Below are 23,822 nucleotides of genomic sequence, written 5' to 3'. Positions count from 1 at the left end.
CCTTGATTTCCATGTTTAATTCAACTTAGGAGGCAGGTGTTCCCTTCCTTATAGTCAAGCTTCAGAACTGAATGTGGTTCAGAGTGCGGTGGTCTATCAATTTCAGGTATTCAGTTGAATCCTATTGTATCTGTCATTCTTTTAAAGTCATTGAACTAATTAAAACTCACTGATTTAAATCAAAGGCTCTTTATCCTTCAGGGACTTGCATTTGTTTTGCAGGTTAGTACCGACATACCTATATTTATGGTGATGGTTGAATATGGTTTTAATACTTGTGGAAATAGAGAGTTGGGTTTGAGTCTCCATGTTACTACCTGTGGTCTTTGAGAAGTTCCCTAACTTTGAACCTTTGTTTTCTTACCTGTTAAAAAAATAAATAGTCCCAACTCTGTGAGGAGTAAATGAGATTATTTAGGAAAAGTGTTTAGGAAACAGGAAAATACCATACAAACCTTATAGTACTATTCATAAAAATAGAAATCATCATTATTGGTTTAGAAAAAGCAGTTTTATTATTAAAATGATTACCTTTTATTAACTAGTAAGTATCGGTTTGCTGAAAAAAAAATAAGACTCTGTTTTACAGAGTTAGAAGGCCAAAAGAACAGAGAGGAAGAGTAATATTTCTGTATGCTGTAATGGATGACCTGTGTTGCAAATACAATACCATCTGGCAGATGTGAGAAGAAATCATTTAAATCAACAATGTCTGTAATGAGCTACCATCTGATTCCTGTTAATCAGTCCTTCCTTTTTCAAACCGTCTTCTCTTGGTTTCCATGACCTTGTTCTCTCCTGTTTCTCCTTCTGGCTTATCATCCTCATCTTCTTGGCCCTTAAATACGGAGTTCCCTAGGGATCATCCCTGTACTTCTCTTTCCATGACCTCTTCCCTGGCAATATCATGCCTTTACATCACTCTCCAAACAAAGCCTACATCTGTGGCTCTAGCCCTGACCTCCCTCATTTCCATCCTGCTGGCTGGATAACTCTTTCAAACTCAGTATTTCCAAAGCTGAGGTCATTTTTCTTACTAAGATGGCCCTTTTCAAATTTTGTTTCTGTCCACAGCCCGACCCTCTTCTCAGTCCGTCTGCACTGTTCTTTGTCACCTCCTTACTCCCTCCACATCTAGTCATGTCAATTCTTTGAGCACAGTGTCTCTCATTTCCTCTTTTCTTTCCATTTCAGGCCTACACCTTTAGCTTTTTAACTGAAATAGTGTCTTCCCTCCCCACTACCATCCATTCAGCCTTCCACAGTTCTGTTCAGATTCTTCCTACTCAGTGTCCCTGATTGTTCCCCTTGTTTGTAGAATAAAGCCCAGATGATTAGCCTAATATGAAGTCATCTCCATGATCAGCTTTTTTTTTTTTTTTTTTTAAAGATTTTATTTATTTATTCGACAGAGATAGAGACAGCCAGCGAGAGAGGGAACACAAGCAGGGGGAGTGGGAGAGGAAGAAGCAGGCTCATAGTGGAGGAGCCTGACGTGGGGCTCGATCCCGTAACGCTGGGATCACGCCCTGAGCCGAAGGCAGACGCTTAACCGCTGTGCCACCCAGGCGCCCCATGATCAGCTTTTCTAATCTATATACTCAACTCCAGATGAACTTAATGAGGTGAAACCTTTACAGAATTCCATAATGTTTTCCTTTCCTTGTGACACTTAACTTCATTTAATGCACACTCTCTCTCCTTTTCTCTGCTGGACCCATGTGTAGGTTGCTCTCAATATTTCCACAGAGTTGCATGTAGCAGATATTTATAGAATGAAGGATTGGTACTAAGGTAGGAACTCAATTCATGTTTGGCCCACACATTCAACAAGTATTTATTGAGCACCTTGCTATGGGTCAGGTACTTTGAGACATGGGGCACATGTGGGTGCAGTCTCAGCCTCTTTTTTTTTTTTTTTTATTGATTCTATTACTCATTTAACTTTTAAAAACCCTACTTGAATATTAAAAATAGCAAGTAGTGACTGTGTTGTGATTACAGTCCCTCACTCATTCACTACTGCATATAAAATGCTAGCAGTGAGTGTTATTCACTGACCTCATTAAGCGGTCCGACCAAACCCCCGTCCTTAGGATGATGCTCATGCTCCCGTGCTTCTGCATTGTAATGGTGCCATCTTTCCTGATTTGAATAGAAGTCCCGTTAGTTCTACCTGGTCCATTTCATCAGTATCTTATACTCCCTTCCTGTCAGGTAGGGGTTTTTCCCAGCAAAGAGCATTTATTGAGAGAGTGCCGTTCTCAGGAAAGTTTGAACGTGATGATTAGGTGACTCTTTTCATATGATCTGTGATAAAATTGCCACGCCTTCATGTAGCACACACATAAGCCTTACATCCTAGGAGGAATCTTAAAAATGTTACCATTAGATAATTTATGACTTTATACTGAAGTATTAACTTTGTACTTATGTCTAAAGCAAAGCTGTTAGGCGCTTAGTTTAAGAATATATTAAAGAATTGTACTCTGGTTGCCTGAAGGACATGGAATTTACCTGTTAAGTGAGAAGTCTATATTCGAAAAAGAAGATGGGTGAGTTCATGAAATATCTTCCTAAGAGAAGGAAGTTGGTGGGGAGGGAAAAGAGTGAGGAGATCAAGCTATCGAGGTCCCCTCCAGTTAGTCATTTCTTCTCAGGCAGGCAGTTCCATGAAACTAACATAATGTGCTTTTGGATCTTATACAGATGGCAATCAGGAGTTACTTCCCTGTGAAGTCTGTGGAAGACGCTTTGCAGCAGATGTTCTGGTAAACATAAAGACATTTTGTAGATGTGTTTCGTTGGAGTTAAATGAACTGTCAAGTCAGTGAGGAGGCTGCAGCGGCAAAGATTAAAGACAGATGTGGAGAGAAAGCAAGGGAAGAGAGGTCCATAACCTATGGCTGGCAGGTCCGGAGGACATGGAGGCACATAGATGCCACCCCATTCAAAAGGGAGCCTAATTAAACATGGTACTCTTAGAAAAAGGATGCCAAATGAAAGTGTTTTGGCACAGCTGATTGTCTCTTGAGAGGTTTTGGCTCTTCTGCCTTTTCTATAAGCATCAAAAATTCAAATTTTAAGGCCAAAGCACCAGGGAAATTAGCTAGTCAAGAGGAATGAACATTGAATTTGGAGCATCTGGAAACTTGGCTTTTAGCCTCAAATTTGTCACTAATTCTGACAAGTCCTTTAACCTCCCTCTGTTTCCTGCTTTGCCACGTATAAAGACAGAACCTTTCAATTTCAGGGATTTTATGTAATTTGAACAAAATGGATGTAAGGCCTGTTCCAAGATCTAATTGTTAATCAGATTCAAACTAACTGCACGTCAGATCCTCTGATTGATGCCTATAAAATGGAATAAAAGCTTAATTTATTTCAAAATTAAGGAATCAAACAGGTTTTAGATTCCACTATTATAAAGAGATTCCCAAGAAAAATGTTTAAAAAAAGAAAACTGGAGGTGATAATGCAACTCGGAATTTGAACATTTTAGATCAAGGAGACGTAATGAAACTTAAACAATTTGGACTATATACCTGACTGCATTTGGGGTGAAAGCCTGTACAATGAAGTTGTAGGTTTTCTTTCCTGGGGAATTTTAAAAAATGAAATATCTGTTCTAATTAACTGTAGATAGAGCTTCCTGAATTTAGAAGCAGGAACTCGAGGGCCTGTTGAGGCCCAGGAATCTACCGGTGTGCTGCTTTTGCCAAACCAGGCCTGCACCCCATAAGAACGAGTTTGAGACCTAGAGGGTACCATTCATTTAGGAATCACTAAATGTCAAGTATGTCTTGGGTCCTCTTGGGTTTTACTTCTAGGCCTCTCTCCAAGCTACAAAGAGCATTTGATCAAGTGATGTGCTTTCTCTCTCTAATTTAAAATGGTATGGCTTGGGCTCCTGGGTTGCTCAGTGGGTTTCCAACTCTTGATTTTGGCTCAGATCATGATCTCAGGGTCATGGGATGGAGCCCCACATTGGGCTCCACACTCAGCGGGGAGTCCGCTGGAGATTTTTTCTCTCCCTTTCCCTCTCCCCTCCTTTCTCTTTCTCTCCCTAAAATAAATAAATAAATCTTTAAAAATAAAATAAAATAAAATAAAATAAAATGGTATGGCTTGTTTGTAACAAGGTGCAGGGATTTTTATAGAGCCCCGTATTTTGTTGGATGAAGGAACTGTGTGTTAACTATTATGGGTTGCATATCCACCAAGGAAGAGGACATTTAGTTGGAAGTTGTTGGTATAATCCTATAGTGGTGCTGTAACAGACTTTGTAAGGGTGGTACACAAGCAAAGCTCTGTGTTGATTCCCTGTCTTATGTACTAGAAATGCTGAGTACTTAAAGATTACTTGGCTGGAGTAAAGAATGTTTTCCCTGCTGATTGTCTGTTAAATGTTAAATATTGTAACATTTTAAAACTTAATATTAAATGCTTAGATTTGCCCTGAAATAAATGACTTCATGGATGTGAAATGTTTGGATAAATTAAAGGAAAATATCTTCATAATGTAAATGGAATTGGTGTATCCTTCGCTTATTTGTATGGTTGTCCCAGTTGTCTTTTGCAGATGTTCTCAAATATTTCTTTGAAACCTCTCTACTCCTTGAGGAAGTTAAGTAGTTTAATTTACTGTATGTAGAAAAGTGACCCCATTAAATTCAGTTTTGAAATTTCTGAGTGGTAAGAAGAGTTTTTCTGAGAAGATTCCACTGGTAGGAACTAAGTTTCCTCCTGCTGTGTGCAAAGAACTGTTTCAAAAGGATGGTAAAACTGAATGTTAGGATTGTTGGGACTCAGATCCCTGTTAGGTTACTGGATGACTTGCTCATGGAATTTGGGAATCGTGGATGCAGGAAACAGAACAGAAGACATAATCAGGAGAACTTCCTGGGCTTCAGTGAGTACCTAGCTCAATATCAGAAATATTTATTTCAATTTAAACTAGAAAGTTTGCCTTTACAACATTATTTAGTGCCTGGAACCACTCACACAGCCCAAGTGGTAGAATTCAATATATATAAAACCAAATTTGAAGTAAGTCTCTGTAGCTGTGGAGGCCTCTTCTTGACCTTACCCTCACGCAATATCTAGTGATGTGTAACATGGGTGGAGAGAGCCAGATGGATTTGCTCTGCTGTGCTTTGAGAGTTGGAGAATGAACTTGGCTCCGAAGGTGAACCCTGTCACTCCAGTGGGGGCTGCCTGAGTACAAACCTTGTGACTGTACATGTTAAAAATTTTAATCCCCGCTGTTTCTTTTCTAGGAAAGGCATGGACCAATATGTAGAAAACTCTTCAATAAAAAACGTAAACCTTTCAATTCCTTGAAACAAAGATTACAGGGTACTGACATTCCCATTGTGAGAAACGCTCCTCTATCCAAGGTACTATCAGTATCTGCTTATTGTTCTTGATTACATCCTTAAGTACATTAAAGCCTCTTTTTGGCTCTCTGGTTTCATTTTTGCTTGATAGTGCAGTGTAATGTCATGTAAGTATAATCCACCTTTACTGTTTTCTTTTTAATCATGCTCACTTAGATTTCGAAATGTATTTCAGATACTTTCCAGATGTGGCAAAAAAGAATCTCGTTTATGTTTTCATTACTGCAGCGTTAAATCTAGCAATTAACTTGGAAGAGAGTCCCTTTTAATCTTACATTTAAGTCTTTCTTTAAAGTTTTATAGCTTGTTTTTCTGATTGATATTTTGTGTTTTCCCTCACTGTTCTGAATTGCAAATTTTTTACTGTATTTTCCAAACTTCTTTTTTTGTACTTTTGAAAACAAATTGTTTTCCCTCCAAATTTCAGTCCTGTCTCTTGTAAATTAAAATCTCAGGTTAAAGTAAAATTGCAGTGGAGAGATGTACAGTCTAGGTTAGTATATATTGGTTTTGTTTTTTATAGCCTCAACCTGTGAGGAGATCTAACTGGAGACAACGACATGAAGACTTCATTAACGCCATCCGATTGGCAAAGCAGTGTACGCTAGCCATTAAAGAAGGCCGACCTCTTCCCCCTCCACCTCCTCCATCCATCAACCCAGGTGTGTGGCCAATTTGCTTTGTTTTTAGCATTTTACTCTTAACCAATTGTGCTTGATTTGGGGCCAAATCGTCATGACTTGCTTCCTCCTATGCATTCTAAAATAAATAATAGCAACTAAATTATATAAAAGTAATTTTATCATACAATATATCTTATCCTAATTTCTTTTTAATTCTGCATAAAGATTCTGTATTCCTTTTAACTCCGTGAGAATACCACTGTACCCAATGTCATGGCCATTCACGTCATGGTGTTTGAGAATGGGGCTGTGCAGGGCAGTTCTGCAGTAGCTCCACAGTGTCAGATACCCATAGCTCTGGGTTGTTGGGGGGTTTGTTTTGAGATAAAAATCCCATGATATTAAATTCACCATTTTAACCATTTTAAGTTGTTCAGTTTTGTGGCCTAAAGGTTTCTTACCCTAAACTTTTTATTTTGAAAATTTTCAAGTTTACAGAAGAGAAGAAATAGTACAATGATCACTCATACCTTCCACTGAAATTTGACAGTTGTTGATATTGTCATATTCTCTGTCTTTTTATTTTGGGGGGAGCAGAACTATTTAAAACTAAGTTTCAAACATCATAACACTTTACCCTTAACTGTGTCAGTGTGCATTTCTTAAGGATGAGTACATTTCCTTGCATAACATATAGACTAGTATTTTCCCAGTTATCTTAAGAATGTCTTTTAAAGCTCTCTCCTTGACCCCTAGTCACAATCTAGGATTCAGTCAGGGTTCATGCATTTTTGTTGTCTCTTTTCTTTAATCTTGCACAACACCCCTATCAGGCCAATTATTTTTTAGAATATCTCTTTTGCTAGATATGTCTGTTTTTTTTTACTCAGGCTAATGTTTAACTTGTTCCTCTATCCTGTTTTTTTTTGTAAATTGGAAATTAGGGCTAGAAGCTCTATTAGATTAATAATAATATTAATCCCTATCAGATACAAGATCTTCAAATATTTTCTCCCATTTCGTGGACTGTCTTTTCACTTTCTTGATGGTATCTTTTGATGCACAAGAATTTTTGATTTTGGAGAAGTCCAGTTTATTTTTCTTTTGTTGCCTAATGTTTGATGTTAAATCCAAAAAATCACTGCAAAATCAATGTCATGAAGCCTTTCCTATATGCTCTTCTCTAAGAGTTTTATAGTTTTAGCTCTTATGGTTTTCTTTTTGATCTAGGTGGAGTTAATTCTGTATGTGGTATAAGGTAATATCCCAACTACTTTGGAAGTTGGATATTTAGTTTTACATGTGGATATCTAGTTTTCTCAGCACTCCGTTGAAAAGACTATCCTTTCCCCATTGAATGATCTTGGCACCATTATCAAAAGTCAGTTGACCTTATATGTGAAGGTTTATTTCTGGGCTGTTTTAGTCTGTTTTCTTTATGCTAATTACCACCCTGTTTTGATTACTGTAGTAAATTCGTAGTAAGTTTTGAAAGTTCTCCAAGATTGTTTTGGTTATTTGGGGACCTTTGAGATTTCATATGAATTTTTAGAATGAGTTTTTTTCTATTTCTGAAAATGCCATTGGAATTTTGATAGAGGTTCCATTAAATCTGTACATAGCCTTGGGTAGTGTTGTCACCGTAACAATATTGTTTTCCAGTCTATGAGCATAGGATGTCTTTTAATTTACTTACCTTCTCTTTAATTTCTGTCGTGAATATTTCGTTGACTTGGTGTAGGAATATACAACTCTTTCACCACCTTCATTAGATTTATTCCTAAGTATTTTATTCTTTTTGATGTTATTGTAAATGGAATTGTTAACTTTGTTTTCAGGTTGTTCATTGCTACTGTATAGAAATATGACTGATTTTTGTGTATTTTGTATCCTGCAACTTTGTTGAATTTTGTTAGCTCTACCAGTTGTTTTTTGGTGTGGAATTTGTAGGGTTTTCTACATATAAAATTATGTCATTTGTGAACAGACATAATTTTTCTTCTTCTCCAATTTGTCTTTTGTTTCTTTTTCATGTCTCAGTTCTCTTGCTAGAACTTCCAATACTATATTGAATAGCAGTGGTGAAAGCAGACATCCTTGTCTTGTTTCCCATTGAGTAAATATTATCTGAGGGTTATAATTGTCAATTTAAAGTATAAATAATAGCATTTTATGACAATTATGATGTGGAAGTAAAATGTATGAAGACAATACAAGAAGTTTAAGGAAAATGGACATACATTGTTGAAAGGTTCCTATACATTATACAAGAATAGGTTTAGTACTCATTAAACATGAAAAGATATAGTGTTATTTGAAGGTAAAGTTGTATATCTTAAAGATGCCTTTTTTTAAAGATTTTTATTTATTTATTTGACAGAGAGTGTGAACATGAGCACAAGCAGAGGGAGTGGCAGGCAGAGGGAGAAGCAGGCTCCCCACTGAGTAGGGAGCCGGACATGGAGCTTGATCCCAGGACCCTGAGATCATGATCTGAGCCCAAGACAGACGCTTAACTGACTGAGCCACCCAGGCACCCCATTAAAGATGCCTATTTTAAACTCTAGAGTAAACACACAAAAATATTGACATGTAGCTAATAACACAATAAATGGAATAGAGATAAAATGAAAAAAAATTCAATCTAAGAGAAAAGATGGGATAAAGACAAAGCAAGATGGTAAACTTAAACCTAATCATATGGACAGTTGCATGTAAATGACCTAAACCATTCAGGTAAAAGGCAGATTATCATACTAAATAATAAAGCAAGGTCCAATTATATACTTTCCACAAGAAGCACACTTTAAATATGAAGACACAAATAAGTGTGTCAGACAAGTGACAAAACAAGGAGGTGTTGCAGGTAGGTCTAATGGGGCGACACTCTCACTAAGGGATAGCTGCCCCTGAGTTAGCAGGGCTGCTGCCTCAAAGGAGCACACACCAGGATTGCCAGATCTAATTTCTCAAAGGGTGGCAAAAACCACAGAATTCCTGATTTATAAATATCAGAAACACAGTTTTTTAGAAACTTCAGGTTTGAGTCTCTGAGGTTGGAAATCAGGCAGTGGTTTTCTTTGGAGGGGTGGGGATGACCAGGAGTGGACATGAGGAGCATTGCTAGGAATGTTCTGTGTCTTGATCTGTGCTGGTTACATGGGTGTGGGCAGCTAATAAATATTTCATGGAGACATACACTTATGATTTGTGCCTTTTCACTCGGATAAAAGGGTAAAAGAAATAAACACCAGCAATGTCAAAACAACTATAGACTGGCCTGTGAAAAGCATGGGGAAGGATATGTATGCAAACAATCATAAAACCGGAGTGACTATTATTAGTATCTGGCAAAGCAAACATCAGTGTTACTATTAACAGGGGTAATGATTAAAAGTACATTCATCAGGAAGGCCTATCAGTCCTAAATGTTTATGTACCTAGTAACAGAGCTTCAAAGAACATGAAACAAAACCTGGGAGGAGAAGTAGAAAGATTCACAATTATATTTGGAGATTTTATCATTCCTTTCTTAGTAGCTGATAAAATAAGCAGCAGGAAAATCAGTAGGGATATAGAAAATTTGAACAACAGTATCAACCAGTTTGACCTAATTGATACCTATTGCTATAATGTGACATGCAGCACAGCAGGATATAATTCTTTTTAAATACACATGGAGCATTCATCCAAGACAGACCATGTGCAAGACCACAAAGTAAGTCTCAATTAATGTAAAAAGGATTGAAATCATACAGATTGTTATTTGACACAGAATTAGGTTAGAAGTTAATGATGAAAACATACCTAGAAAATTTCCTAATATTTGGAAATTCCCAACTCATTTCTAAATAACACATGAATTTAAGAAGAAATCATAAAAGAAATCAGAAAATATTTTGAACTGAATGGTAATGAAAACACATTAAAATTTGTGGGATTCAGCTAAAACAGTGTCTAGAGGGAGTTTTATAGCTTTAAATGCTCATATTAGAAAAGAAGAAAGGTTTAAACCAATTACTTTATTCTTTCTCTTTAAAAAGTTAGAACAAATTATACCTAAATTAAGTAGAAAGAAGAAAATAGTAAATGTAAATGTAGTTCACTATATTAACAAAATATTTTTAAAAGCAGATAATCATCCCAATAGATACAGGAAAAGCCTGTGACAAAATATAACACCCATACATGTTTAGAAAACAAAACTCTTAGAAAGGTAGAAATAGAAGGGAACACCTCAATAAAGGACATCTTTGAACATTCTACAGCTAACAATACACTTGATGAAAAACTGAGCACTTTTCCACTGAGATCACGAAAAAGCAAGGATGTCCTTTCTGACCACTTCTGTTCAACACTGTGCTGGAGAAAAAGTACCCAGTGTAATAAGGAAATAAATTATCAGAGAGGATAAAACTGTCTTTATTCACAGATAACATAATCGTGAATGAGTAAATGTAGAAAATCTTAGTAAACTATAAGAAAGCTACTGGAAGTAAAAGTTCATTTAACCCACTTTCAGGATATAAAGTCAAGGGGCACCTGGGTGGCTTAGTCAATTAAGCATCTGACTCTCGATTTTGTCTCAGATCATGATCTCAGGGTCCTGAGATCGACCCCCTCCCCCTCCGTCAGGCTCCACGCGGAGTGTGGAGCCTGCTTAAGATTCTCTCTCTCTCTGCCCCTACCCCCTTGCTTGTGTGCACTCTTTCTCTTAAAAAAAAGGATATAAAGTCAATATACACAAGTAAATTTTATTTCTATATACTAGCATAAACAATTGAAAGACAAAATTAGAAATAGTATTTACAATTATGAAAAAACATTAAATACTCAGGTATATATTTAATAAAACGTGTAGGACTTGAAAAATGAAAACCACAAAACATTATTTAGAGAAGTAAAAGAGGACCAAAATAAATGGAGAGATTTATCATTTTCATGATTTGGGAAGAGTCCACATGATGTTATGATGTCAGTTCTTCACACATTGATCTATGGACTCTGTGTAATTCCAATAAAAATCCCTGCAAGTTTTCTTTGCCAAGTAAGAATTAACTAGTTGATTCTAAAATTATATGGAAATTCAAATGATCTGGAATAACCAGGATGGTTTTGAAAAAAAGGAAAAAAGCAGAGGACTTACACTACCTGATGTCAAGACTTACTATGATGATACAGTAATAAAGTAATTTGATATTGGTGTACCAGTTGAACAGAAAAGAGAATCTAGTTGTAGACCTCCCACCCACGTATGGGTGACTCGTTTTTGACAAAGGTAATTCCATGTGGGAAAGGATAATCTTATTAACAAATGAAACAGAGAAAACTAGATATCAGTTTGGAAAAAATGAGCCGTGATCCTTATATAAAAATTAATTGACAAAAAATAACTGACAAAAATTAATTCACAATGGAACATGGACCTAATATAAGTGCACAATTCTAAGATTTCTAGAAAAAACAAAAATCTATGGTCTAAGAGTCAACAAAGATTTCTTAAACAGGATGCAAAATGTACTAATGATTTTTAAAAAGGAAATTGATAAATTGGGCTTCACCAAAGCTAAAAATTTTAGTTTTGAGAGACACCATTAGAATGCAAAGGCAAGCCACAGGCTGGGAGAAAATATTCATAATACATATATGTCTGACAAAGGACTCATACTAAGAATATATAAAGAACTCCTACAACTCAATAATAAGCCAGCCCAGTAAGAAAAAAGGCAAGAGATATATTTGAACAGAGGCATCACAGAATAATAGCCAATAAGCACATAAAAAGACACTCAGTGTCTGTTTCTATCAGGGAAATGTGAATTACAACCACAATGAGATACCACCACATACCCACTTGAATAGCTAAAATTAAAGACTGACAATACAAATGATAGCTAGGATGTGGAACAGCTGGAAGTCTCATACACTGCTGATGGGGTATAAAATAGTACAGCCACTTTGCACTGGTATTTTCTTAAGTTAAACATATACTTATTTATAGAGCAATTCTATGCCTAGGTATTTATGTGAAAAACTGGAAACATGTTCTTAAAAAAGACTTATATGTTCATGTTCATAGTAGCTTTATAGCATAAACTGAAAAAAAAAAGAAACCCTGAAAATGTCCATCAACAAGTGAATGGATAAACAAAACAGAATACAACTCCATAGTAGGAAGAAAGTGCAACCATACGTGCAGCACCATGGGTATTCTGTTACGTGAAATTATAGAACAGATATCTTTAGTGACAGGAAAACAGAGTTTTGATTGCTTGAGACTGGGTTTGGGGGAATACTGACTGAAAAGGGGCATGAGGGAACTTTTTGGGGTGATGAAACTGTTCTGTTTTATTGGAGTGGTTGCACAAATGTGTACATTTATCAAAGTCATTGGCCTGTACACTTAAAAATAGTTGCATCTTCCTGCATGTAAATTATTTTTTGAAGTTCATTTTAAACAGGAAAAAACCAAAACCAGTCCCCAAAACCACAGTGGAATCATACTATAAAAACCATCTAAAAAATAAATAATCTGAACTTCTATACTGAAAATAATCTTTAAAAAATATAACTTTATTTTTAATTATTTTTAAGTACAGTTAACATACAATATTATATTAGCTTCAGGTGTACATTAGTGATTTGACATTTATGTGCATTACAAAATGCTCACCATGTTAAATATAGTTACCATCTGTCACCATACAGATTTATTACAATATCATTTGACTGTATTCCCTATGCTATACTTTCATCCCCATGACTGACTGACTTATTTACTTACTGTTAAGTTTTGAGGGGAAGGTAAAAATATTTGGTACTGAAGGTAAAAATATTTGGTACTGAAGGAAGTTTTGAGGGGAAGGTAAAAATATTTGGTACTGAAACCAAGTATTTGGTTTCGGCTTAGACCGATCAAGCCCCATGTCAGGCTCTGGGCTCAGCAGGAAGTCTGCTTAAAGATTCTCTTCTTCTGTCTCTCCCCTCACTCATGCGTGTGCTGTCTTGTTTTCTCTCTCTCTCTCTCTCTCTCTCTCTCAAAAAAAAAAAAAAAAGGATTATATTGGCTGTAATAATTTTCCAACGTGAAAAGAGCTTTACCTTGACTATCCTTAATACAGGAAATTATTTCAGTTGCTGAATGATTTGAATTTTAGAGCTGTATGTGAAAAATAAAGTATATTTTAGTTGGACCACTGCAATAGTGTTAAGATTGATCATTGTGGGTGTGGTTGGTCTTTCACCCATTGACAGAGTACATGCTAGTTTTCTGCTGTTCTTTTATAGTTTTCCTTGATTAATTTAGATTATTTATTTGAGAGTGAGAGTGAGAGAGCACAAACAGGAGGAGCAGCAGAGGAAAAGGGAGAAGCAGGCTCCCCACTGAGCAGGGAGCCCGACGGGGGCCTTGATCCCAGGACCCTGGGAGCATGACCTGAGCCAAAGGCAGATGCTTAACCAACTGAGCCCCACCTGGGTGCCCCTCCTTGATTAATTTAATATGCTTTTTTTTTTTTTTTTAATCAGAGGAAGAAAAGGAGTGGGCTAGGATGCTTTTTTTTTTTTTTTTTTTTTTTTAGGTTTTATTTATTTGGGAGAGAGAATGAGCAGCTGGGAGAGGCAGAGGCAAGAAGGAGAAGCAAGTTCCCAGTTTAGCAAGGAACCCAATGCAGGACTCAATCTCAGCATCCTGGGATCATGACCTGAGCCCAAGGCAGCTACTTAACCAACTGAGCCACCCAGGTGTCCCATAGGATGTTTTGATAATGCTTTTTTTTTTTAAGATTTTTATTTATTTATGTGACAGAGAGACAGCCAGCGAGAGAGGGAACACAGCAGGGGAGTGGGAGAGGAAGAAGCAGGCTCCCAGCGGAGGAGCCTGATGTGGGGCTCGATCCCATAACGCCGGGATCACGCCCTGAGCTGAAGGCAGACGCTTAACCGTTGTGCCACCCAGGTGCCCCTTGATAATGCTTTTATATTGCATCTGGTGTTTGTTTTTGTTTTGTTTTCTAATGAGGAAAATTAGATTCCTTTTTTTAATTAAAAAACTTTTTTTTGGCGAAATGACCTTTTTTCTTTATCCTTTGTTTAGGATTATTGTTTAAGATTCATCCTTTATTGAAAGGGTGCCTTACTTTTTTTGTAATTGGAAGTTTGTACCTCTTAATCCCTTTTTACCTGTTTTGCTCATCTTCCCCCCCCCCCCAACTGGCAACCACTTGTTTGTTTTCTTTTCTTTTTTTTTTTTTTTTTTTTAAAGATTTCATTTATTTATTTGACAGAGAGAGACAGCCAGTGAGAGAGGGAGCACAAGCAGGGGGAATGGGAGAGGAAGAAGCAGGCTTCTAGTAGAGCAGCGAGCCGGATGCGGGACTCAATCCCAGGATACTGGGATCATGACCTGAGCTGAAGGCAGACGCTTAATGACTGAGCCACCCAGGCGCCCCACCTGTTTGTTCTCTGTATTTACAAGTTTGTTTCTATTTTTTATTTATTTGTTTATTTGCTCTATAGATTCCACATATAAGTGAAATCATATGCTATTTATCTTTTCGTGTCTCATTTCACTTAACATAATACCCTTTAGGTCCATCCATGTTGTTGCAAATGGCAAGATTTCATTGTTTTTTATGGCTGAGTAATATTCCAGTGTATATGTATACCACATCTTCTTTATCCATTCATCTAGCAGTGGACATTTAGGTTGCTTCCATATCTTGGCTATCGTATCTTGGTTATTATAAATAATACTGGCAAAAACCATAGGGGTCCATAGATATTTTTGAATTAATGTTTTTATTTCTTTGGGTAAATATGCAGGAATGAAATTACTGGATTATATGGTACTTATATTTTTAAAATTTTGAGGAACTTCCATACTCTTTTCCACAGTGGCTGCACCAATTTCCATTCCCACCAACAGTGCATGAGGGTTACCTTTCTCCGCATCCTCACCAACACTTGTTATTTCTTACCTTTTTTATTCTAGCCATCCTGACAAGTGTAAGGTAATATCTCATTGTGGTTTTGATTTGCATTTCCATGATGATTAGTGATGTTGAGCATCATTTCATGTGCCTCTTGGCCATCTGTATGTCTTTTTTGGAAAAATGTCTATTCAGGTCCTCTGCCCATTTTTTTTAATTGGATTATTTTGGTGTTGAGTTGTAGGAGTTCCTTATATATTTTGGATATTAACCCCTTATCATACATATCATTTGCAAATATCTTCTCTCAGTCAGTAGGTTGCATTTTTGTTTTGTTGATGGTTTCTTAGTCACTGTGGAAAAGTTTTTTAGTTTGATGTAGTCCCAGTTTATTTTTGCTTTTGTTGCCCTTGTCTAAGGAGATAGATCCAAAAAAATATTACTGACTGCTATGTCCAAACATTTATTACCTGTATTTTCTTTTAGGAGTTTTATGGTTTCAGGTCTTAACATTTAGATTTTTTTTTTAAATATTTATTTATTTATTTATTTATTTATTTATTTATTTATTTATTTGACAGAGAGAGAAGGGGGGGAGTATGAGCAGGGAGAGCAGGAAAGGAAGAAGCAGGATCCCTGCTCTGCCAGGAGCCCAGTGCAGGGCTCGATCCCAGGACCCTGGGATCATAGCCTGAGCCGAAGGCAGCCGCTTAACCAACTGAGCCACCCAGGCGCCCCTGACATTTAGATTTTTAATCCATTTTGAGTTTATTTTTGTATTTAAAAAATGGCCTAATTTCATTCTTTTCATGTGTCTGTCCAGTTTTCTCAACACCACTTATTGAAGAGATTGTCTTTTCCCCACTGTATGTTCTTGCCTTCTTTGTCATAGATTGACTATATAAGTGTGGCGTTTTTTCCTGGACTCTTTATTCTGTTCCATTGATCTGTGTGTCTGTTTTTGTGCTGGAACTGTATTTTTATTACTATAGCTTTGTAGTATAGTTTGAAATCTGGAATTGAAATCTCCACCTTTGTTCTTCTTTCTCAAAATTTATTTGGCTGTTTAGAGTCTTTTGTGGTTCCATGGACATTTTATGACTATTCTAGTTCTGTGAAAAATGCTATTGTTATTTTGATAGGGATTACATTGCTTTGGATAGTATGGACATTTTAACAATATTAATTCTTTCAGTCCATGAGAGTGGTGTATCTTTTCATTTATTTGTGTTGTCTTCATTTTCTTTAATCAGTGTTTTATAGCTTTCATAGTCTTTCACCTTCTGGTTAAATTTATTTCAATGTATTTTATTCTTTTTGATGCAATTGATTTTTTTTTGTTTGTTTGTTTTTACAGATTTGTTTATTAGAGAGAGAGAGAGCACACACAGGGAGTGGGTGAGGGGCAGAGGTAGAGAAAGTCCCAAACAGACTACTCACTGAGTGCGGAGCCCGACAAAGGCTCACAACCCAGAGATCACAATCTAAGCCAAAACCAAGAGTCGGGCCCAACTGACTATGCCACCCAGGCGCCCCTCTTTTTGATGCAATTGTAAATGGAATTTCTCTGTTAGTTCATTATTAGTGTGTAGAAATGCAGCAGATTCCTGTATATTAATTTTGTATCCTGCAACTTTACTGAATTAATATACTAGTTCTGATAGTTTTTTTGATGGAGTCTTTTACGTTTTTCTAAGCATATAGTATCACGTCATCTGCAAGTAGTGAGTTTTATTTCTTCCTTAACAAGTTTGATGCCTTTTATTTCTTTTTTCTCTGTTTTCTGTGGCTAGGATTTCTAGTATTATGTTGAATAAAAGTTGTGAGAGTGGACATCCTTGTCATCTTCCTGATCTAAGTGGAAAAGCTTTCAGCCTTTCACCATTGAGTCTGATGTTAGCTTTGTGTTTGTCATATATGGCATTTACTATGCTGAGATATGTTCCTTCTGTACCCACCTTGTTGAGAGTTTTTGTTATGAATGGATGTTGAGTTTTGTGAAATGCTTTTTCTGCATCTATTGAAATGATTATATGATTTTTTAAAAATGATTATATGATTTTTATCTTTTTTTTTTAAGTAGGCTCCATACCCAGCATGGAGCCCAGTGTGGGTCTTGAACTCACAACCCTGAGATCGAGACCTGAGCTGAGATCAGGAGTTGGACACTTAACTGAGCCACCCAGGCACCCCATCCTTCTTTTTTTTTTAAATGTGGTATATCACATTGATTGAGTTGTAGATATTGAACCATCCTTGCACCCCCAGAATAAATCCTGCTTGATCGCGATGTAAAATCTTAAAAAAAAAATTATTTTCATTTAGTTGTTTTTATTGATGTCCTAATGTTATATTAGTTTCAGGCGTACAGCATACTGACGCAACAATTCTACATTACTCATTGCTCACCATGGTAAGTGTAGTCACCATCTGTCACTATACAAAATTATTGGTGTTATTGACTATATTCCCTATGCTGTATTTCTTACCTTTCTGACTTATTTATTTTAATGTGAATAAATTTGAATTTGGTTTGCTAATATTTTGTTAAGGATTTTTGCATCTATGTTCATCAGAGGTATTGACCTGTGATTTGTTTTTGTAGTGTCTTTGTTTGGTTTTGGTTTTAGGGTAATAGCTGGCCGCATAGAATGAATTTGGAAGCATGCCTTCCTCTTCAATATTTTGGAATGGTTTGAGATAGATAGATATTTACTCTTCTTTAAATGTTTGGTAGAGGGACGCTGGGTGGCTCAGTCAGTTAAGCATCTGCCTTTGGCTCAGGTCATGATCCCAGGATTCTAGGATTGAGTCCTGCATTGGGCTCCTGGCTCAGCGTGGAGCCTGCCTGTCCCTCTGCCTGCTGCTCCCCCTGCTTGTGCGTGCACATGCACTCTCCCTCTCACAAATGAATAAAATCTTTTTTAAAAAAAATATTTGGTAGAATTCATTTATCAATCCATTTGGTCCAGAACTTTTGTTTACTCAGAGTTTTTGGATTACTAATTCAGTTTCATTACTAGTAAATGGTCTGTTCAGATTTTCTAAATCTTCCTGACTCAGTCTAGGAAGATTTCATGCTTTTAGGAATTTATCCATTTCTTCTAGGTTGTCCAGTTTGTTGGTATATCATTTTTCATAGTAGTCCCTTATAATTCTTTGTATTTCTGTATTGTTGGTTGTATCTTCTCTTTCATTTCTGGTTTTATTTATTTGAGTTCTCTTTTTTCCTTGATGAGTCTGGCTAAATATTTATCAATTTTGTTTATCTTTTCAAAGAATCAGCTCTTAGTTTCATTGATCTTCTCTATTGCTTTTTTAGTCTTTATTTCATTTATTTCTGCCCTGCTTTTTATTATTTCCTTCCTTCTCCTGACTTTGGGCTTTGTTTGTTGTTCTTCTTGTAGTTTCTTTAGGTGTAAGGTTAGATAGTTTGATATTTTTCTTCTTCAGGTAGGCCTGTATTATTCTAAACTTCCTTCTTAGAACCGCTTTTGTTCCATCCCAAAGATTTTGAAACATATTTTCAAATTCATTTGTTTCAGTGTTTATTTAGATTTCCTTTTTAATTTCTTTGTTGACCCATTGATTGTTTAGTAGCATATTGTTTAGCCTATAGGTATGTTTTTTTTTCCAGTTTTTTTTTTCTTGTAATCAATTTCTAGTTTCATACTGTTGTGGTTGGAAAAGATGATTTATATGATTTCAGTCTCATTAGATTTGTTGAGACTTGTTTTGTGGCCTAACATGTGATCTATTTTGGAGGATGTTGCATGTGCACTTCAAAAGAATGTATATTCTGTTGTTTTGGGATGAAGTATCCTGTATCTATCTGTTAAGTCCATCTAGTATGATAATGTCATTCAAAGCCATTGTTTCCCTATTAATTTTCTGTCTGGATGATGTATCCATTGACGTAAGGGGAGTGTTAAATTCCCCTACTAATACTGTATTACTGTCAATTTCTCCCTTTCTGTCTGTTATAGGTGTTCCTATGTTATAGGTGCTCCTATGTTATTAATAGGTATTTATGATTGTTATATCCTCTTGTTAGATTAATCCCTTTATCATTACATAATGTCTTTGTCTCTAATTACATTCTTTGTTTTAAAGTCATTTTGTTTGAGGGATGCCTGGGTGGCTTAGTTGGTTAAATGTCTGCCTTTGGCTCAGATCGTGATCCCAGGGTCCTGGGATTGAGTCCCACATTGGGCTCTTTGCTTAGCACAGAGCCTGCTTCTCCCTCTGCTCCTCCCCCTCCTTGTGCTCACGCTCTCTCTCTGACAAATAAATAAATAAAATCTTAAAAAGAAAGGTCATTTGTTTGATATTAAGTATTGCTACACCCACTTTTTTTTTCCATTTGCATGAAATATCTTTTTCCATTCCTTCATTTTCAGTTTCTTTGTGTCTTTAGGTCTAAAGTGAGTCTCTTCCAGGCAGCATATAGATGGGTTTTGTTTTTGTATCGTCACTGTATGTCTTTTGATTGGGGTACTTAGTCCGTTTCTTTTTCTTTCTTTCTTTCTTTCTCTTTCTTTCTTTCTTTCTTTCTTTCTCTTTCTTTCTTTCTTTCTTCCTTCCTTCCTTCCTTCCTTCCTTCCTTCCTTCCTTTCTTTCTCTCTCTCTCTTTCTTTCTTTCTCTCTCTCTCTCTCTTTCTTTTAGATTTATTTATTTATTTGAGAGACAGAGACAGAGAGTGCATGAGCAGGAGGGGCAGAGGGAGAGAGAATCCCAAGCACTGTCTGCTGAGCGTGACTCTATACTGAGCATAGAGCCCATCACAGGGCTCAATCTCATGATCCTGAGATCACAACCTGAGCTGAAAACAAGAGTTGGAAGCTTAACTGACTACACCACCCAGGCACCCCTCTTTTTTTTTTTTTCTAAAGACTTATTTGTCCATTTGAGAGAGAGAGAGAGACCGTTAAAGGGGGCAGAGGGAGAGAGAAACCTAAGCAGACTCTACACTGAGTACAAAGCCTGACATGGCTCAATCCCGTGACCCTGAGACCATGAGCTGAGCCAAAACCAAGAGTCAGACACCCAGCCAACTATGCCACCCAGGCACCCTTGAGCACTTAATCCATTTACATTTAAAGTAATTATTAATAGTTATGTACTTATTGCCATTTTGTTCATTGTTTTTTGGTTGTTTTTGTAGTTCTTCTCTGTTACTTTCTTCTTTTGCTCTCTTGTGATTTGATGACTTCCTTGTGCTTGGATTCCTTTTTCCTTATTTTTTGTGTATCTGTTGTAGGTTTTTGGTTTGTGGTTACTGTGAGGTTTATATATAACATCCTCTTTGTAGAGCAGTCTTTTTAAATTGATGGTCTCTTAAGTTTGAACTCATTCTAAAAGCATTACATTTTTACTCCCCTTCTCCATAATTTGTCTTTTTGTGTATCCCTTAACTAATTACTATAGATATAACTGATTTAACTACTTTCGTGTTTTAACTTCCATACTAGCTTTGTAAGTGATTGACTTTTACTATATGTTTGCTTTTACCAATGGAATTGTTTCTTTCAAAATTTTCTTACTTCTGGTTGTAGCCTTTTATTTTCCACTTAAAGAAGTCCCTTTAACATTTCTTGTAAGGCCGGTTTAGTGGCGATGAACTCTAACTTTTGTTTGGGAAACTCTATCAATCCTTCAGTTCTGAATGATAACCTTGTCAGGTAGAGTATTCTTGGTTATAGGTATTTTTCATTTCAGCCCTTTGAATATAGATCATGTCACTCCTTTCCAGCTTTCAAAGTTTTTGCTAAAAAATCAGCAGATAGCCTTATGTGGGGATTGCCTTGTATGTAACTAGTTGCTTCTCTTCCTGCTCTTAAGAATCTTTCTTTAGGGGCGCCTGGGTGGCACAGTCGTTAAGCGGCTGCCTTCAGCTCAGGGCGTGATCCCGGCGTTATGGGATCGAGCCCCACATCGGGCTCTTCCGCTGGGAGCCTGCTTCTTCCTCTCCCACTCCCCCTGCTTGTGTTCCCTCTCTCGCTGGCTGTCTCTATCTCTGACAAATAAATAAATAAAATCTTTAAAAAAAAAAAAAAAGAATCTTTCTTTATCTGTGATTTTTGACATTTTAATTATTATGTGTCTTGGTAGAATTCTTTGGGTTCATTTTATTTGGGACTCTGTTTGATTCTTGGACCTGGATGTCTGTTTCCTTCCTCAGGTTAGGGAAGTTTTCAGCTATTATTTCTTCAAATAAATTTCTGCCTCTTTCTCTTGCTCTCCTTCTACATGGACCCCCATGATACAAATGTTAATATGCTTGGTGATGTTCCAAGAGGTCCCTGAACCTATTCTCTTTTTTAAAAATTATTTTTTATTTTTGCTGTCCAGTTTGGATGATTTCCACTACCCTGTCTTCTACATCGCTCATCCATTCTTCTGCATCCTCTAATCTATGTTGAGTCCCTAGTGCATTTTTCATTTTGTTATTGTATTCTTCAGCTGTCATTGGTTCTTATATTTTCTGTCTTTGTTGAAATTATCATTGACTTCATCCATTCTTCTCCCAAGTCCAGTGAGCATTTTTAGTACCATCACTTTGAACTCTTTATCCAGTGGATTGCTTATCTCCATTTTGTTTAGTTTTTTGTTGGTTTATTTGGGGGGGGGGTTCTCTCATTCTTCAGTTAGGAACATATTTCTCTGTCTCTTTTTCTCACTCTCTGTTTGTTTCTATGTATTTGGTAGGTGAGTTATGTTTCCTGATCTTAAAGATGGTGGCGTTATGTAGAATACGTCCAGGGGGCCCAGTATTGCAGTCCTACTCTGGTCACCAGAACCAGAGGAGTGTCCCCTATGTGGACTGCTTATACTCTTTTGTTGTGACTGGGCCATAACTGCTGTGAGTGCACTGGGGGGTGGGGCTGGCCCTTGGCATAGCTGGCTGAGAGGCCTGGCTGCAGCTGCTGTGGGTGTGCTAGGGGTGGGATTAGCTCCCAGCGCAGTTGGCTGAGAGGCCTGGCCACAACTGTTGTGGGCTTTCTAGTGTGCCAGAAAATCATCTTAATAATTGCTTCACTTTTGCTGGGTGCTAATGAAAAAGTAGCTTAAAATACTGTGAAAGTAGAAAGATCTATGGCCATGATTTTGATAATACTTTGGCAACAAGCCTCATACAACAACAAAAAAATCTTTTATGATTTAAAAGCAGTACTTCCTTTTTAATAGCAGAAGCTACAGGATTGATGTCTACTTTATAGTTCCTGAGACAAATAAATGAAACTATGTCAGCTGTCATGCTGTGTCGATTTCTCTGATTTCCATGTTGGATTTTTTAATGTGGGAATTATTGTTTCCTTAAAAAATAATTCCCTTTGTAAGGCCTCATCAAGTGTACAATTTGTTTTTCTGCCCTTACATTCTTATGCCTTTAAAATACAGCTTTATAATTAAATTCTTCCCTGTGCCCTTATTATAACTTTTATGCACCAAACAAAATGATTATCTAAAATAGCATATTTTCATTACTACTCCATTAGTTAGATTGTGTGGGGATTTTATATTAGCCCATATATTCTCAGGCTTAAATACTAGAAAATTTGTACAGACATAACTGGGGTTATATCTAATGGAGCCTATTCATGAGCTTGCAGGTCATGTCCTTTTTTTTTCTCAGCATGATTCCTCCATGACTGTTTTTGTGACATGCATTTGTTTACTCTAATTCTTACTAACTTAAGTAAGTCTGCTAGTCATTCAACTTTCCAGGATCTTGTGACACTTTATAGGAAAAACAGTATAGAATATTTGTAATGGAGATTCTCAGTGAGAGGCCTGGGACATTTGGTCCCCATTTCACAGGCTACATAGACATGGATACTCAACAAAACACTTGTGTTTTAAAATGACCCTCATTTGTCTACTTTAATGTTTTTGAGGTCTGGCCACCTTCCCCATAGCTGTCATAAGAATCCATTTGTAGTCAGCCCTTAAACATCATTATGTATTGGAATAAATAGCACGTTGTGATGTTCATGACACCATTATTGATAGGAAGAGGTGACTCAGATTGAGATGAGGGTAGAACATGCAAATCAGTCATGCTGTGTTCAGATTATTGCTGCAAAAAAAATTTTTTTCCATTCTCAGAGTATTTGAAGTTTCCTTTCTCTGCCCCTTTAAGTCTGGGCTTCATGTCCCTCCTGTGGGCTCCTGAAGAACCCAGTGCTTCCTCCTTTCAAAGCTCATGCCACAGGTGGTAATTGCTTCTTTGCCTAGCCTTCTAGTTGTCTCTGAGACTTTTGTTGGGAGAGAAATACACTTCAGCTTTGTTGTCTCCATGGTGGCAGACAGTGCCAAACACACAGAAGGGTGGCAGTGAATCTGTGAAGGAACAGGTGGAGTAAGGAAGCCATGCAGTCACTGCTGTCATCATTGTCTTTGCACATGAACCCTGAGTAGGTTTAAGGGTAGCAGCATTTCTGATATGAGCCTTGACTGTCAGCTGGTAAAACTGAAGAAACCACCAAACTAAGAGCAGAGTTGTGAATTGTTTTCTACATCGTTATAAATGAGTTCTGCACAATAACGGCACTTTCAGTTTTCCTTTTATAAGCGATTTCATTCCTGTTTGGTAGTTGGAAACACAATCTTGCTGGGCCTGTTTCCTCAGAGTAATAGGATGCTCCACCCACCCATTATACCGAGCCCTAGTGTGGATTATCTAAGTTAATTTTCACAGTAGCCTGGTGAAATATGTGATATGTAGGGACTGGGGAAATTGAAGCTTAGGGAGATTGAGTAACTTGCTGAAGTTCACACATACAGCAAGTGAAGAGCTTGGGCTCAAAACCAGTCAGGCAGGCTGTGGGGCCTTCATCATTTCCCAATGCTATCCTATTTTTTTTTT

At 36.9% G+C, this 23,822-nt stretch overlaps 1 protein-coding gene across 1 annotated transcript in view; it reads left to right on the top strand.

The window, feature by feature from the left end:
* Positions 1 to 2,687: 2,687 nt before the first annotated feature.
* The window catches only part of ZC2HC1B (zinc finger C2HC-type containing 1B), a gene marked incomplete at its 5' end in the record, with an annotated part of 54,347 nt that continues 33,212 nt past the window's right edge, over positions 2,688 to 23,822 (top strand). The window contains 3 exons of the mRNA XM_044386318.3: positions 2,688 to 2,771; positions 5,280 to 5,399; positions 5,923 to 6,061. Coding sequence (XP_044242253.3) covers positions 2,688 to 2,771; positions 5,280 to 5,399; positions 5,923 to 6,061 — 343 coding nt within the window. The remainder of the gene's footprint in view (positions 2,772 to 5,279; positions 5,400 to 5,922; positions 6,062 to 23,822) is intronic.

This window comes from Ursus arctos, unplaced genomic scaffold, assembly GCF_023065955.2.
Source record: "Ursus arctos isolate Adak ecotype North America unplaced genomic scaffold, UrsArc2.0 scaffold_13, whole genome shotgun sequence".
Lineage (NCBI taxonomy): Eukaryota > Metazoa > Chordata > Mammalia > Carnivora > Ursidae > Ursus > Ursus arctos.
Note: the sequence above shows the minus strand (reverse complement) of the source record. Positions and strands in the feature narration are given on the sequence as shown.